The sequence below is a fragment of the Ahaetulla prasina genome, chromosome 15 (genome assembly GCF_028640845.1).
Source record: "Ahaetulla prasina isolate Xishuangbanna chromosome 15, ASM2864084v1, whole genome shotgun sequence".
Taxonomy (NCBI): Eukaryota; Metazoa; Chordata; class Lepidosauria; order Squamata; family Colubridae; genus Ahaetulla; species Ahaetulla prasina.
In genome coordinates, this window is record NC_080553.1 from 2,205,536 (window position 1) to 2,217,742 (window position 12,207).

Sequence of the window (12,207 nt, forward strand, 5' to 3'; positions counted from 1 at the left end):
CCTGTTAGGAAATTTCTTAGTTCTACGTTGCTTCTCTCCTTGATTCCATTTATTGCTTCTTGTTTGCCTTCAGGTACTTTGGAGAATAAGTTGCCCCCTTCTTCTTTGTGGCAGCCCCTCAAATATTGGAAGATGCTATCATGTCACCCCTAGTTCTTCTTTTCTCTAGACTAGACTTACCCGATTCCTGCAACCCTCCATGTTTTAGCCTCCAAATCATCTTCGTTGCTCTCTTCTTCACTCTTTACAGTGTCTCAGCATCTTTTATATTATGGTGACCAAACCTGGACAGATTTCCGAGTGTGGTCTTACTAAGGCTTTATAAAGTGGTACTAATACGTCACATTGTCTTGATTCTATCCCTCTCTTAATGCTGCCTAGGGTTGCATTGGCTTTTTTGGCTGCCGCCACACACTGCTGGCTCATGTTTAAGTGATCGTCCACTGGGATTCTCAAGATCCCTCTGTTAGTTTTGTAGCCAGGTTTTGCCTAATCTGCAGTATACCTTTGGTTTTTCTTGCCCAGATACAAAAATCTTGCTTTTCTCCACATTAAATTTATTTTATTGGATAGAGCCTCTTGTTCAAGTCTGTCAGGGTCTTTTTGGATCCTGAGCTTGGCTTCTAGGCTGTTGACTATTCCTGCCAGGATACTTATCATTTACAAATTTAATGAGTTCCTGTGCTATTCCCTCATCCAAGTCATGAATGAAGATATTGAAGAGTAGTGGGCCTAAGACGGAATCTTGTGGCACCTCACTGCTTACTTCCTTCCATGTAGATGTAGAACCATTAAGGATGACTTGTTGAATAGGGTTTTTGTCAGCCAGTTACAAATCCATCTGGGGGTGATGCTGTCTAGCCCACATTTTTCTAGCTTACCAAAAAATACATTGTGGTCTACTTTGTCAAATGCCTTGCTGAAGTCTACTATGCATACAGCATTTCACTGGTCTACTAATTTAGTCACTTTGTCAAAGACTGAAATGATCTCTTTTTAACAAACCTGTGCTGAGTACATTATAATTGTCTACTTACAGGAGCATTATTAACCACTACTGAAAAAGGCTCCGCTCCCAATCGATGTGGGATGCTGACATCCTCCAGCGTTCTTCTGATGCTCTTAGGCTCCCTTTTAAAATAAATTCACAATCTGAATTTACAGGATTCACGCTCACGTTATGACACAACACCAGAGTGGAATGTAGGTTTTTTTTTAATTACTATTGCTTCAGACAAAATAACACTTTATACAAACAAGTCGGCTAGATTACTGCAGATCAAGGAGATATAAAAATGATAGCATGATGGAGCAGATACTATTATGGAAATCACTTGGGGGCAGGGAAGGGGGGGGGACTTTTGGAACTTCTGCCATTCTCTATGGAAAAATATCTCGGCAGAAAAACTAGGAACCGTCTCCTGTGCATTTCACACTTGCCATACCAAGATTCTGTGGGGAGGGAGAGCCCCTTTCATGGACAAACTCCTACGAAGCGCCGTTGGCCAATTCAAAGCCACAAGATTGGTGTGTGTGATTTTGGCTACAGTGCCCAATCTTCTCCCGCCCTTGGAAAATTCATTGCACTGTTGCTCTAAAGACCCATCTCTCAAGATCATGGCCTACAGAATTCCAAAACATCCGTAGTGTGAGCGTCCAGATCAGGTCACATAACTGGAGACAGCCAGAGATGTGTGTTTGACACCCCTCCCCCCGCCCCCACAGCAGTCATGGCCAAGCTGCTGTCCCTGAGCAGTACTTGGGTGGGGCAGGTTCCAGACCTGATGACTACCAGTGGCCAAGGCTGCTGCCGATTGCTGAGAGCAGGTCTCCCCAGAGCAGCCTTCACTTTCAAGGGCGGAGTGGGGGGTTGAGTCTAAAGGGGAGCCCCCCTTTTGCTTTTCTCATGAGCTGGATGGAGGAAACGAAACCATCTCCATTTCATGCCCCTTTTCCAGCCACAGGACAGGTTTAGAAGCCACCCACTTACCCAGGTCACTAGTCCCCCTGCAGTGCTCTGGCCAAAAGAGAGGCCTGGATTTCTAATCACATCCTGCTTTGGAAGGGCAGCTCTGCTTCTTGCATGCCCCCTTGGTCAGCATGGCAGAAACACCCCACCCCCCAAACTGACCCCTGCCTGCCCAGGGGAGTGGCAGAAACCCGGCCCTTGCAGAGCAGCTCAAGGAGGGAATGGCTGAGGGCACAATGGCCATTCTTGTCCAGGGCCCCAGGGGCTGCACTTGGGGCTTCTGGCAATTCCCTTGCCCAGTGAAGCACCCCATTGTTTCCACACATGCACCCCATTTCCCACCTATTGCTGGGCAGTTGGTGGCAAGGAAGGCACAGAGGAAAAGTTGCAGGGAGGGTCGGTTATTGCAAACGGCCCCTGCTTTGGGGTCAGCCCTCCCGAGGCTTCCAGGTCAGAGGAGCCGCCTGGGGACTCCGTGCAGCAGAGGGTAGTTCCAAAGGCACCTGGATTCAACCACGAGGGATCAGGAAAAGAAAGCCCTTGGAGGAAGGCACTTTGCCAGAGAGAGCCGGGGAGCATCGACCACCATTCTCACCACCAGCCCTTTCCCAGACAACCACGAGAACCTGCCCCTTAAAGAAACCGGAACGGAGTCCTGCACCTGAAGCTCTTTTGTTGGGGGCAGTTAAACATCCCCCCAACTAAGAAGTTTAAGCATTGCTCTTTTAGGACCTCCGTTGCCCCTTAGAGCCCCCTCCCTTTGGAGAGTGACTGCCGTGGGGTGCCCCACATCCCTCCAGAGGGGCTCCGGCCCTTCTGCCAAAGCAGCCCCTCTAGTGGCTTGCCTGAGAGGCCAGCCAGATGGCGGAGTCAATTCTCACCTGCAGCCGTTTCTCAGCCAGAAGCAAGGTCATAGTGAGGGGGGAGAAGGGGAGGAGAAAGACTAGGATGGCCCCCCATTTCCCTGGTGAGAACTGCTAGGTAGGAGAAGCCAGGGAGTCACCTGGAGAGCACAACTCACCTTTCTCATACAGGCCAGACCTTTAGGGGTTGCTGTGGGTCGAAGAGGCCCAGAATCAAAGAAAGTTCTGCCCTCCCCCAGGAGCCCCCTCCGACCCCAAAGGCAGAGAAACAGGAACATCAGCTCAGGTGCAGGCCACGAGGCAGGAGGAGGAGGAGGAGCAACTGCCCAGCACCTGCTCAGCTCTCTCAGCTGCGGGATGTGTTAGGAAGGGGATTCTAGCCAAGCTTGGTCCATTGGAGGGGCCGCCGCCCAGCTGTTCACCAAACCAGGATGCCAATGGAAACCATGATGAAGCAAGGAATCAACGGCCCAGAGAATTCCTTTACTGTCCCAGAAGAGACCCCCTCCCACTTGGCATGCTGCTTCTCGAGCCTCGCGGGAAGGAGGGGCAGGACGAGGCTGCCTCTGGCCCACGCAATGTCCACAGGCGATGCTGGAATGGCTACTGCCCGCCATTGTAGGCGTAATCGGCCTTGTTGTGCATGATCAGCTTGTTATCCACAAAGTAGAAACTGTCTGAGCGAGTCTCATAGGGGTTCTCGACCATCAAGCGTACTGCAGGGGCAAAAGAGAGGGAGGAGGGTCAGCCATAGCCCAGAAACAGCCTGCAGAGAAGGCCACCGGTGCCGACCCTGCAGTGCAGGTAGCGTCTACTCCACAAAGCAGCCTGAAACACTCTGGGAAGCAAGAAGCCGAGAGAGAATTTGTGCGTTTCAGAGAAATTAAAGTAAGACCCTTTATCTTCTGTCTCCCTCAAAACATTGACAGTGACGGGGTCAATAACGGCACCAAAGCCGATTACTATGGACGAATCATCCAAAGGGCAGAATTTTCTGACTGCTGCCAAGGAATCCGGTGCTGACAGGGAGTCTGTTACGGACGGCTGAAGACAGCCACCTGCCCCTGCTTGGGCCCTGGGACTCATCTGGTTCAAAGCCTCCCATCTGTGGACTGTTCACCCGACCAGGCCCAAGAGGTACTTACTGAGGTCCTCTGACAGCTGAGGAAACTCGTATATGTGCTCACAGGTGTTTCTGCTGCAGGGGATGCAGAAGCCAAAATCGAAGTCAAAGTTCTTCAGAAGACGGTCTCTGAAGTAATGCCTCTCGATCATACGGAAGTTGGATACGGGCTTGTCTCCCACGGTGAACTCTACCCTGCAGGGAGAGAAAAGGGTGTGATAAACCCACAGCTGGAGAATCAAGCTGGTCTCCTCTCACGTGGCAACTCTGGAGTCCTGCCCTAGAGACGGCCCTGAAGCCGCTGAGGCAGCCTGAGCACCCTTGAAGGGCCCAGCTGTCCCTTGACAGGATCCTGCCTGCATCACCACCAGTCTTTCTCCCCTGGTTGTAAAGAAAGGCTGACCTAGGAAGGGGATAACCAAGGACCAGGGATTCAACTCTGAATTCAAATGAACAAAAAGAATAATAAGAAACAAGAATAAACACAACAGACCTGCCTAAGCAACATGTAGTTTTCTTTTGATTTGTACAAACTGCAAAATTCAAGACTTGGATTTTGAAAATTTCTTTTTCTTTTAAATGTTCATTTAGAAGTGTTGAACTTGCTTTTCACCACGCCCGATTGTGATTTTGTGGCTGGTGCTGAGCAAAGCAACCACAGCAGCCCACGGTCTCACCCATCCCGAGCTTCTGCCCAGACTCACGTTGCCCCAACCGTCCGTAGGCGCAGGAAGGCCGGAGTGAACTGATAGCGAACAAAGCGTCCGGCGCTGCTGTCCACCTCCCCAAGGTCACACTCGTAGTCCTCTTGCTCTGCAGGAATTAACGGTTATAGAAAATTCAGCAGGTCGGCTATGTGGGGCTTCTCACTGGCCTGCCCTTCTGGAAGTGGGGCCACTGCAGGAAGCCCCCGCAGCTGCCGCCTGCCCTTCCGGGTCCCGGCCTTCCGGGGCTACCTCTGCAATATGGCCAAAATCAAGGTCAGGAACAGGAATGAGCAACCGAGGCAGCCTTGCTGGACCAAGCTAACAAAGCTAAAAGTGATTTGGCTTAGGTGGGTGAAGTGTTGGGACAGATGCCATTGTGGGCACCTAGAATAACGGACGGGACCCATATTTAGATAGAAAAGTCTCAAGGAAACAGATCGTCCCAAGAGTGATGACAGAATAAGAGGAAGCACAGATTTAGGGATTGTGAAACCACCATCTAATTAAACTTGTAAACAAAACATCCTTCTTGGAATTTTTAACCATTAGTTGGGTCTTGCGATTTGGAACGGACCACATTACTTTAAAGTAACTTACCTAAAGTTGAAGGTTTGGCAATTTCAAACAGCACCGTCCCAGTCTCCAGGTCCCGGATTTTAAACTTGGTGAAGTCGATATTGTAGATGTTGTCTTCGGGTCGGCAAAGGTAATCTGGAAGAGAGGAAAGCAGAAGTGATGCTGAAATGCAACCATGAAGATCTGGGCGGCAACAGAGAGGCTGCCTGGCCCAGCCCACTGAAAGGGCCTTTGCATTCAGGGCAAGGAAGCGACTTTCCAGCCGCAACAGACAATACCAGGAAGTCTCTCCCAAGAGGCCTAACCAATTCTGTGGCCAAGAGAGGCGCCCGGTTAAAGGAGAAGAATCAGTGGAAGGATGCAAAACACAGACATATGCAAGCACCACAGCAGGGATTCTACCCCCAAAAAAACCTTTGGATTTAGAACTGAGCAACATATTTATCAAGTTTGCTAATGGCACCAAATTATTTAGCCAAGACAGGAGAAATGTGAAAGAACATTTACAAATGGTCAAGAGGGAAATAACACAAGCAGTTTACATAAATCTAAGGAATTTATGTAGCTCACATCTAGCTCACATCAGGACAAAAAAGACCTAATTTTAAGTACAAAGAATTATTGATCATAATCTACTTTATCTGACTTTCTTTTTAGTAGTCTTGCGATGGAAGAAAAAAGAGGGAAATGGTAAACGGGGGACATGTAAGCCAAACTCATTACGTAAAAGTCCGGGCAAACACTTTTATACCCTTTTGACTTTGTAAAGTCACCAGCCCTACACACCAACTGAATCTGCTATCTACTATTTAGATTTTGGCTCCTCCGTTTAATGACCATTTGAAGTTGCAATAGATCTGAAAAAAATGAGTTGCAACTGGTCCTTGCCCTTAGGGCTGTTGAAGTGTCTCCATGGTCATAGTCTGTTGTGTCTTGCCCGCCCTCAGAGCAGCCGGGGCCTTCTTATCTGCTCCCGAACACAGAGGAATGTATGCCTCCCGGCCCCAGTCCTGGCTCCATGCCCAGACAAACTGCAGAAGAAGGAGCACCTCCCGGCCCCAGCCCTGACTCCATGCCCAGGCAAACGGAGCAGCTAGACCCCTCCCCCTCCTCCACAGCATGTGAGCCTGAGGAAAGTTTACTTCCAACAACAGCTGATTGGAGTGACCCTCGCATCAGAAGACTGGATAGGCGGAGGCAACAGAAGGAAGGGAGGGGCAGGCCTTAATGAGTGCTGAGTCATGGAGCCACACCCCATGGCCTATATAAAGGATCTGCTTTCTGGCAGTCTCTGAGTCAGGCAAAGTCGAACTTATCTTGCTGAAGTCACTTTCTGGCCTCCTGCCTGCCCTGAGAACTTTGCTAGGACTTTGGGCAGAGCTGCAGAGGCAAGCCTGATTCGGATTTCCCTGACCCGGCCGTCAGCGGAGGAGTGGGACACGACATAGTCATGTGATTCACTTAATGGCCATGGCAAAGAAAGATCGTAACGTCAGGGACAACTCACTCAACAATTGATGCCCCTGTGATTTTTGTCAACTGACGTAATCCTTGGATCTTTCCTCAACAGCAGCTACTGCTTAGGAAGCATCCAATGAATATCTGTTCTTTCTTCTCCAATTGTGTATTTATTCACTTACAGGGCTTGTATGGCCACCTCTCTCAGGCAATGTTAGGCATAAAAGTCAAATAAATGAAATAAAATGGCATCCGACCACACAACCTCCCAGCTGAACCCCCATCCTAGCCCAATGCTGAGAGAAGAGCCAGCCCATCACGGCCCTCCAGAAAACTAAAAAGCTGAAGGTCTCTCAAGTCTCAGCTTGGAGGCTACTCAAAAGGGCCACGACAATCACAGTGGAAGTATGTTGTGGCAGTGGTCACAAAGGTGCTTCCAAAGCCAACAGAAAAGGTTCTGCCAGTGAAGTCTCTCTTGCACTTAAAACAGCTGGAGTGGCTGAGCTCAGCTCTGTAGCTGCTGGATTGGTGACACCCGATACAAAGAATCACATCATGGAGCTGAATTTAAAATTTTCCCAAGAAATTGCTCCTTAGCCAAATGGTCCATTTAATAACATTTCCATTCTGGGCACAATCCTATGGTGGTCTCCCTAGCAATTCAACAAGGATCCTTTTTGGTGACCTCACCTTGCAAGATGATATTATGGTTAGACATTGCTGAGGTGAGGCTGGTTAGAACCTCGGTGCCCTCAACACTGGCAAGACGGAATAACAGAATAAAAGAGTTGGAAGGGACCTTGTGTTGTGACTCGTCCGATCTCACCACAGCCGGGGCCTTCTTATTTGCTTCCGAACACGGAGGAATGTCCTAGTATGCCTCCCGGTCCCAGCCCTGGCTCCATGCCCAGACAGGCTGAAGAGGAGGAAGTATCTCCAGCCCCCAGCTCTGGCTCCATGCCCAGGCAAATGGAGCAACTAGACCCCTCCCCCTCCTCCACAGCATGTGAGCCTGAGGGAGGTCAATTGCCAACAGCTGCAGACTGGAGTGACCCTCGCTTCAGAAGACTGGATAGGCGGAGGCAACAGAAGGAAGGGAGGGGCAGGCCTGGATAAGTGCTGAGTCATGGAGCCACACCCCATGGCCTATATAAAGGATCTGCTTTCTGGCATTCTCTGAGTCAGGCAAAGTCTAAACATATCTTGCTGAAGTCACTTTCTGGTCTCCTGCCTGCCCTGAGGACTTTGCTAGGACTTTGGCAGAGCTGCAGAGGCAAGCCTGATTCGGATTTCCCTGACCCGGCCGTCAGCGGAGGAGTGGGACACGACACCTTGGAGGTCTTCTAGTCCAATCCCTGCTCAGGCAGGAGACCCTGTGCCATTTCAGACAAGTGGCTGTCCACTCTCTTCTTAAAAACTTTCAGTGATGGAGCACCTGCAACTTCTGAAGGCAAGTCATTCCATCGATTAATTATTCTGTCAGGAAATGTCTTAGTTCTAGATTGCTTCTCTCGATTTCACTGCTTCTTGTCCTGCCTTCAGGTGCTTTGGAGAATAAGTTGACCCCCTCTTCTTTGTGGCAGCCCCTCAAATATTGGAAGATACTACTTCTGGAGGCAAGTCATTCCACTGATTACCATAATTGTTCTTGCTGTCAGGAAATTTCTCTCCTTCATTTGTTTCCATCCATTTGTTCTTGTCCTACCTTCAGGTGCTTTGGAGAATAGACTGACCTCCTTCCTCTTCTTTGTGGTAGGCTCTCAAATGTTGACAATGCAGATGTACATACAAAATCAGGGAGTCTTCCCGCAGCTGTCTACCTGCTTGTTGAGGGCACACTTACATCTACCAGCAATAAAGCATGTGCAGCATCAAAGGTTGGCAGTGCTCATTAACAACCCTTTCATGTTCAATCGTGTGAATAACGTCGAGATCAAAAATAGTGTGAATCCCAGACAGGCCATAATGATGAAAGGAACACAGACCTATGACAATGAGTTCTTAAAGATTTATGGTTTCAACAGGTGCCAGAAAAAAGATACAAGTGCTGTGGCCAAGACTGCGCACTTCTGCTTCAAAGCCTGGAAAGTTAGTCATCTCCAGGCTGTGTCTTGGCACACTGTCTTCCATGATCTTGTTGAGACGCCTTTTCGGTTTCTGTGAACGCTACACAAAGTTTGTGTACAGAATCAAGCAGTCCTTAAGTCAAAAGGGTGATGAAGATGCCGCTTCCGGTGCACTGATGTGATAAACGGTAGGATGATGCTCATTCAGCCATCTTGGTTCATGCCACAGGTTGTAGCACCTGACTCTTGAGTACAAGAGTCTTTCTGAGGAAGCAGATTGAAAGAGCAAGATGCAGGTGCAGGTGGCATTCCGTGCCGTGCAGTGCAATTCCTGTGCCATACCATAAACCGCCTCTCTCTCGTGGAATTTGAAAATCTGTGTTTTGGATGCGCAGAAGGAGTCCAAATATTTGAAGATGACAACTACTGGCAAGGCAGACTTGGATGCCACTGTGTTGGCTAACACAACTACATATGGCCCCCTGGTTAGTGGCAAGCTAATCTACCCTGAATCTGATGGGAACAAATTCAACAGTGTATTGATTGAAGAAAGTTTTGCCCCTTCCCCCCTTTAGAGCTGAACCATTTTTGGCTCATTATGAGTTGCCAAAATGGATCCAGGAATCGGAATGAACAGCAAAAGGAAACAAAATATATTGCTTTGGTGTAACACAAAGCAACTGTGTGTGGGGGTGGGGGTGGGGGGGAAGAAGAGATACTACCCAAAACTGCAAGGGATGCCACTGAAGTTACTCTCTGCCAACTTCAAAATGGATCTGGGCTGCCGTACCCATCTTTTCGTTTTTCATCTTGCCACATTGTATGGGGGGAGGAGGCAGCTTGGAATGACGGACCAGACAATAACAACCGATTGTCTCCTGGGAACCAAGGTCATCTCAACAGGTGTCGGCCAGAGACTGGAAGGCGTTACCAGGGAGATGTCAGAACACCTCATTGGACACTGTGATCTGTGACATGGGGGGAGTGGAATATCTATTCTTTAATTATTCCAAAACCACAGGAAAGAGTTTTTGCTTTCATGTGTTTCAAAATGGCGTAGTCAATAAAACCATTGTTTGCAAAAGCTGTCCCTCTCGGAGTGCTGAATTGGTTCCGTTCATCAGTCGGGACCTTGACACTCCTGTGGAACAGAGAAGTTTTGGCTAACACAACAGTGGACTCCTGCATCACGAAGAGGCCAAGGGCTGCTGGAACAGAACTGAAGTTGAGCAAGATCCAGCCGAAGCGGATGACCAAGGAGGGCAGCATCTTTGTTGCTAATCTTAGTGCAGTGGGTGCCCTGACAGGTGCGGGTGCTGCTGCTGGCCTTGGCCAGGTCGTGCAGGGCAGGCAAGCAAGCAAACGATGCTGCCCACATCCATCTTAAAACGATGCCACTGTGGGTCTGGAGCAGAAGGGTGAGGGACCTTCCATCTGGGCCAGGGGTCTTCAACCGTGGCAACTTTAAGCCTGGAGGACTTTAAGCCTGGAGGACAAAGCTGGCTGGGGAATTCTGGGAGTTGAAGTCCACCAGGCTTAAAGTTGCCAAGGTTGGGGACCCCTGATCTGGGCTGTTGCTAGAGCAGGGGGCTCCAACCACAGCTACTTACTGAAGGGCCTCTGGTGACTCAGACTGCTAAGACAGTCTGTTATTAAAACACAGCTGCCTGCAATTACTGCAGGTTCTAGTCCCACCAGGCCCAAGGTTGACTCAGCCTTCCATCCTTTATAAGGTAGGTAAAATGAGGACCCAGATTGTTGGGGGCAATAAGTTGACTTTGTATATAATATACAAATGGATGAAGACTATTGCTAACATAGTGTAAGCCGCCCTGAGTCTTCGGAGAAGGGCGGGATATAAATGCAAAAAAAAAAAAAAAAGGCTTCCCCAGCATGGCTGCGGGGGGGGGGGGAATTCTGGGACTTGGAAGTCCACGAGCCTTCAAGCTGCCACGGTTGGAGACCCCCCCCTTGAGGGTGAGATAAGGGGGGGGGCTTTCTCTTTCCAAAACGTGCTGAGCATCTGGGGCGTCAGGAGGGCAACCGGGGAGGGACGTGGGGCCCAAACAGCCCAGGAGGCAGAGGGGAGGGAGAGGTGCGGGGAGGGGCTTGTTCAGGCCGGAGATCAGAGAAGCCGCCAGAGCCCCAACCTGCCATCGGGCCTTGTGGCTGCCTCCCCCCCCCAACCCCGCGAAAGGCGCCGGGGGCTCCGTGCATAGCAGCCCTTCCCCCGCCCTGCCTCGACGCCTGGCGGCCGCCCCAACGGAGCCCGGCGGGGAAAGGGGGCGGGAGGGCTTCCCAGAGGCTCAGCCCCTCCCACCCTCCCCAAAGGACCGGGCTGCCCGGGGACCTCCTTCCCCGCCGAGGAGGCCGCAGAAACGGCTACTCACGCTCCGTCACGCGGCCGAGTCCCAGGACGTGCTCGGGCCGCACCGCCTCAAGCGCCAGCAGCTCCGCTTCAGTCCTGGGAGGCGGCAGGGCGGCCCGCGGAGGCGCGGCGGCATTGGCAGCCCCGGAGCTCCTCTGCCGGCGCAGGCGACTCAGCGCCCCGCCGGGCCCGGCCGCGGCCACTCTGGGCTTCGAGCCGCTCATCGCCGGGCCGGCCCCGCCGCCGCCGCCAAGATGGCCGCCGCCTCTCCCTCGGCCCCGCCGGTAGCCATGGCAGCCGAGGGGCGGGGCGCGCGGCCTAACAAGGGGAGGGCGCCGCCCCTAGAAACGGGCAGAAGGCGGGCGGGCACGTGGACACGCCCCTCGCTGCCTCCGGCCACGCCCCTTCTCTCGCCATACCCCCGGCCTCCCCGAGCCCGCGTGGTCCCTCCCGCCCTTTCCCACCCCGTTGCCTCGGGAGACGGTGGTTTCTTTAGAGCAGGGGTCTCCAACCTTGGTCCTTTTAAGACTTGTGGACTTCAACTCCCAGAGTCCCTCAGCCAGCAGCCCCTCCCTCCTGGGAGTCTAGAACAGGGATCTCCAACCTTGGTCCTTTTAAGACTTGTGGACTTCAACTCCAGAGTCCCTCAGCCAGCAAAGCTCTGGGAGTTGAAGTCCACAAGTCTTAAAGGGACCAGCTTTGCTGGCTGAGGGACTCTGGGAGTTGAAGTCCACAAGTCTTAAAGGGACCAGCTTTGCTGGCTGAGGGACTCTGGGAGTTGAAGTCCACAAGTCTTAAAGGGACCATGGTTGGAGACCCCTGCTTTAGAGCAGCGTGGCTCGACTGAGGCAAACCTGAACCGCCTTAAGGTGGGTGGGGGTGGAAAGGCCAGTTGCCTTCTGGAAAAAGAACCTCCGACTCCCAGGTCCCCCCCCCTCCCCTGCGTGGTGGCTGGAGAATTCTGGGAGTTGAAGGCCACACAACTTTCAAAGTCGAGACTGGACCACACCAGAGGGAGGGAATCATTTTTTAAACCATCAAGCCTGTTTTTTGCACTTAGCAATAGCACCAGCGTAG

At 51.3% G+C, this 12,207-nt stretch overlaps 1 protein-coding gene across 1 annotated transcript; it reads right to left on the reverse strand.

Moving 5' to 3' along the window:
- Nucleotides 1–1,197: 1,197 nt before the first annotated feature.
- Nucleotides 1,198–11,422, reverse strand: UNC119B (unc-119 lipid binding chaperone B). Its single transcript, XM_058158515.1, has 5 exons — nucleotides 11,153–11,422; nucleotides 5,260–5,373; nucleotides 4,660–4,768; nucleotides 3,978–4,150; nucleotides 1,198–3,548 (listed from the first exon to the last, which is right to left on the reverse strand). The coding sequence occupies exons 1-5, from the start codon at nucleotides 11,352–11,354 to the stop codon at nucleotides 3,436–3,438; spliced, it is 711 nt and encodes a 236-aa protein (XP_058014498.1). The 5' UTR covers nucleotides 11,355–11,422; the 3' UTR covers nucleotides 1,198–3,435.
- Nucleotides 11,423–12,207: the final 785 nt, after the last annotated feature.

What these genes read in the sequence shown, in the direction of transcription:
- UNC119B (XM_058158515.1), bottom strand. Translation starts at nt 11,354, where the DNA reads ATGAGCGGCTCGAAGCCCAGAGTGGCCGCGGCCGGGCCCGGCGGGGCG. An exon ending in ACTCGGCCGCGTGACGGAGC is followed by an intron (nt 5,374 to 11,152) that starts GTGAGTAGCCGT and finishes CCTCTCTTCCAG; the next exon opens with ATTACCTTTGCCGACCCGAA. An exon ending in TGCCAAACCTTCAACTTTAG is followed by an intron (nt 4,769 to 5,259) that starts GTAAGTTACTTT and finishes TAATTCCTGCAG; the next exon opens with AGCAAGAGGACTACGAGTGT.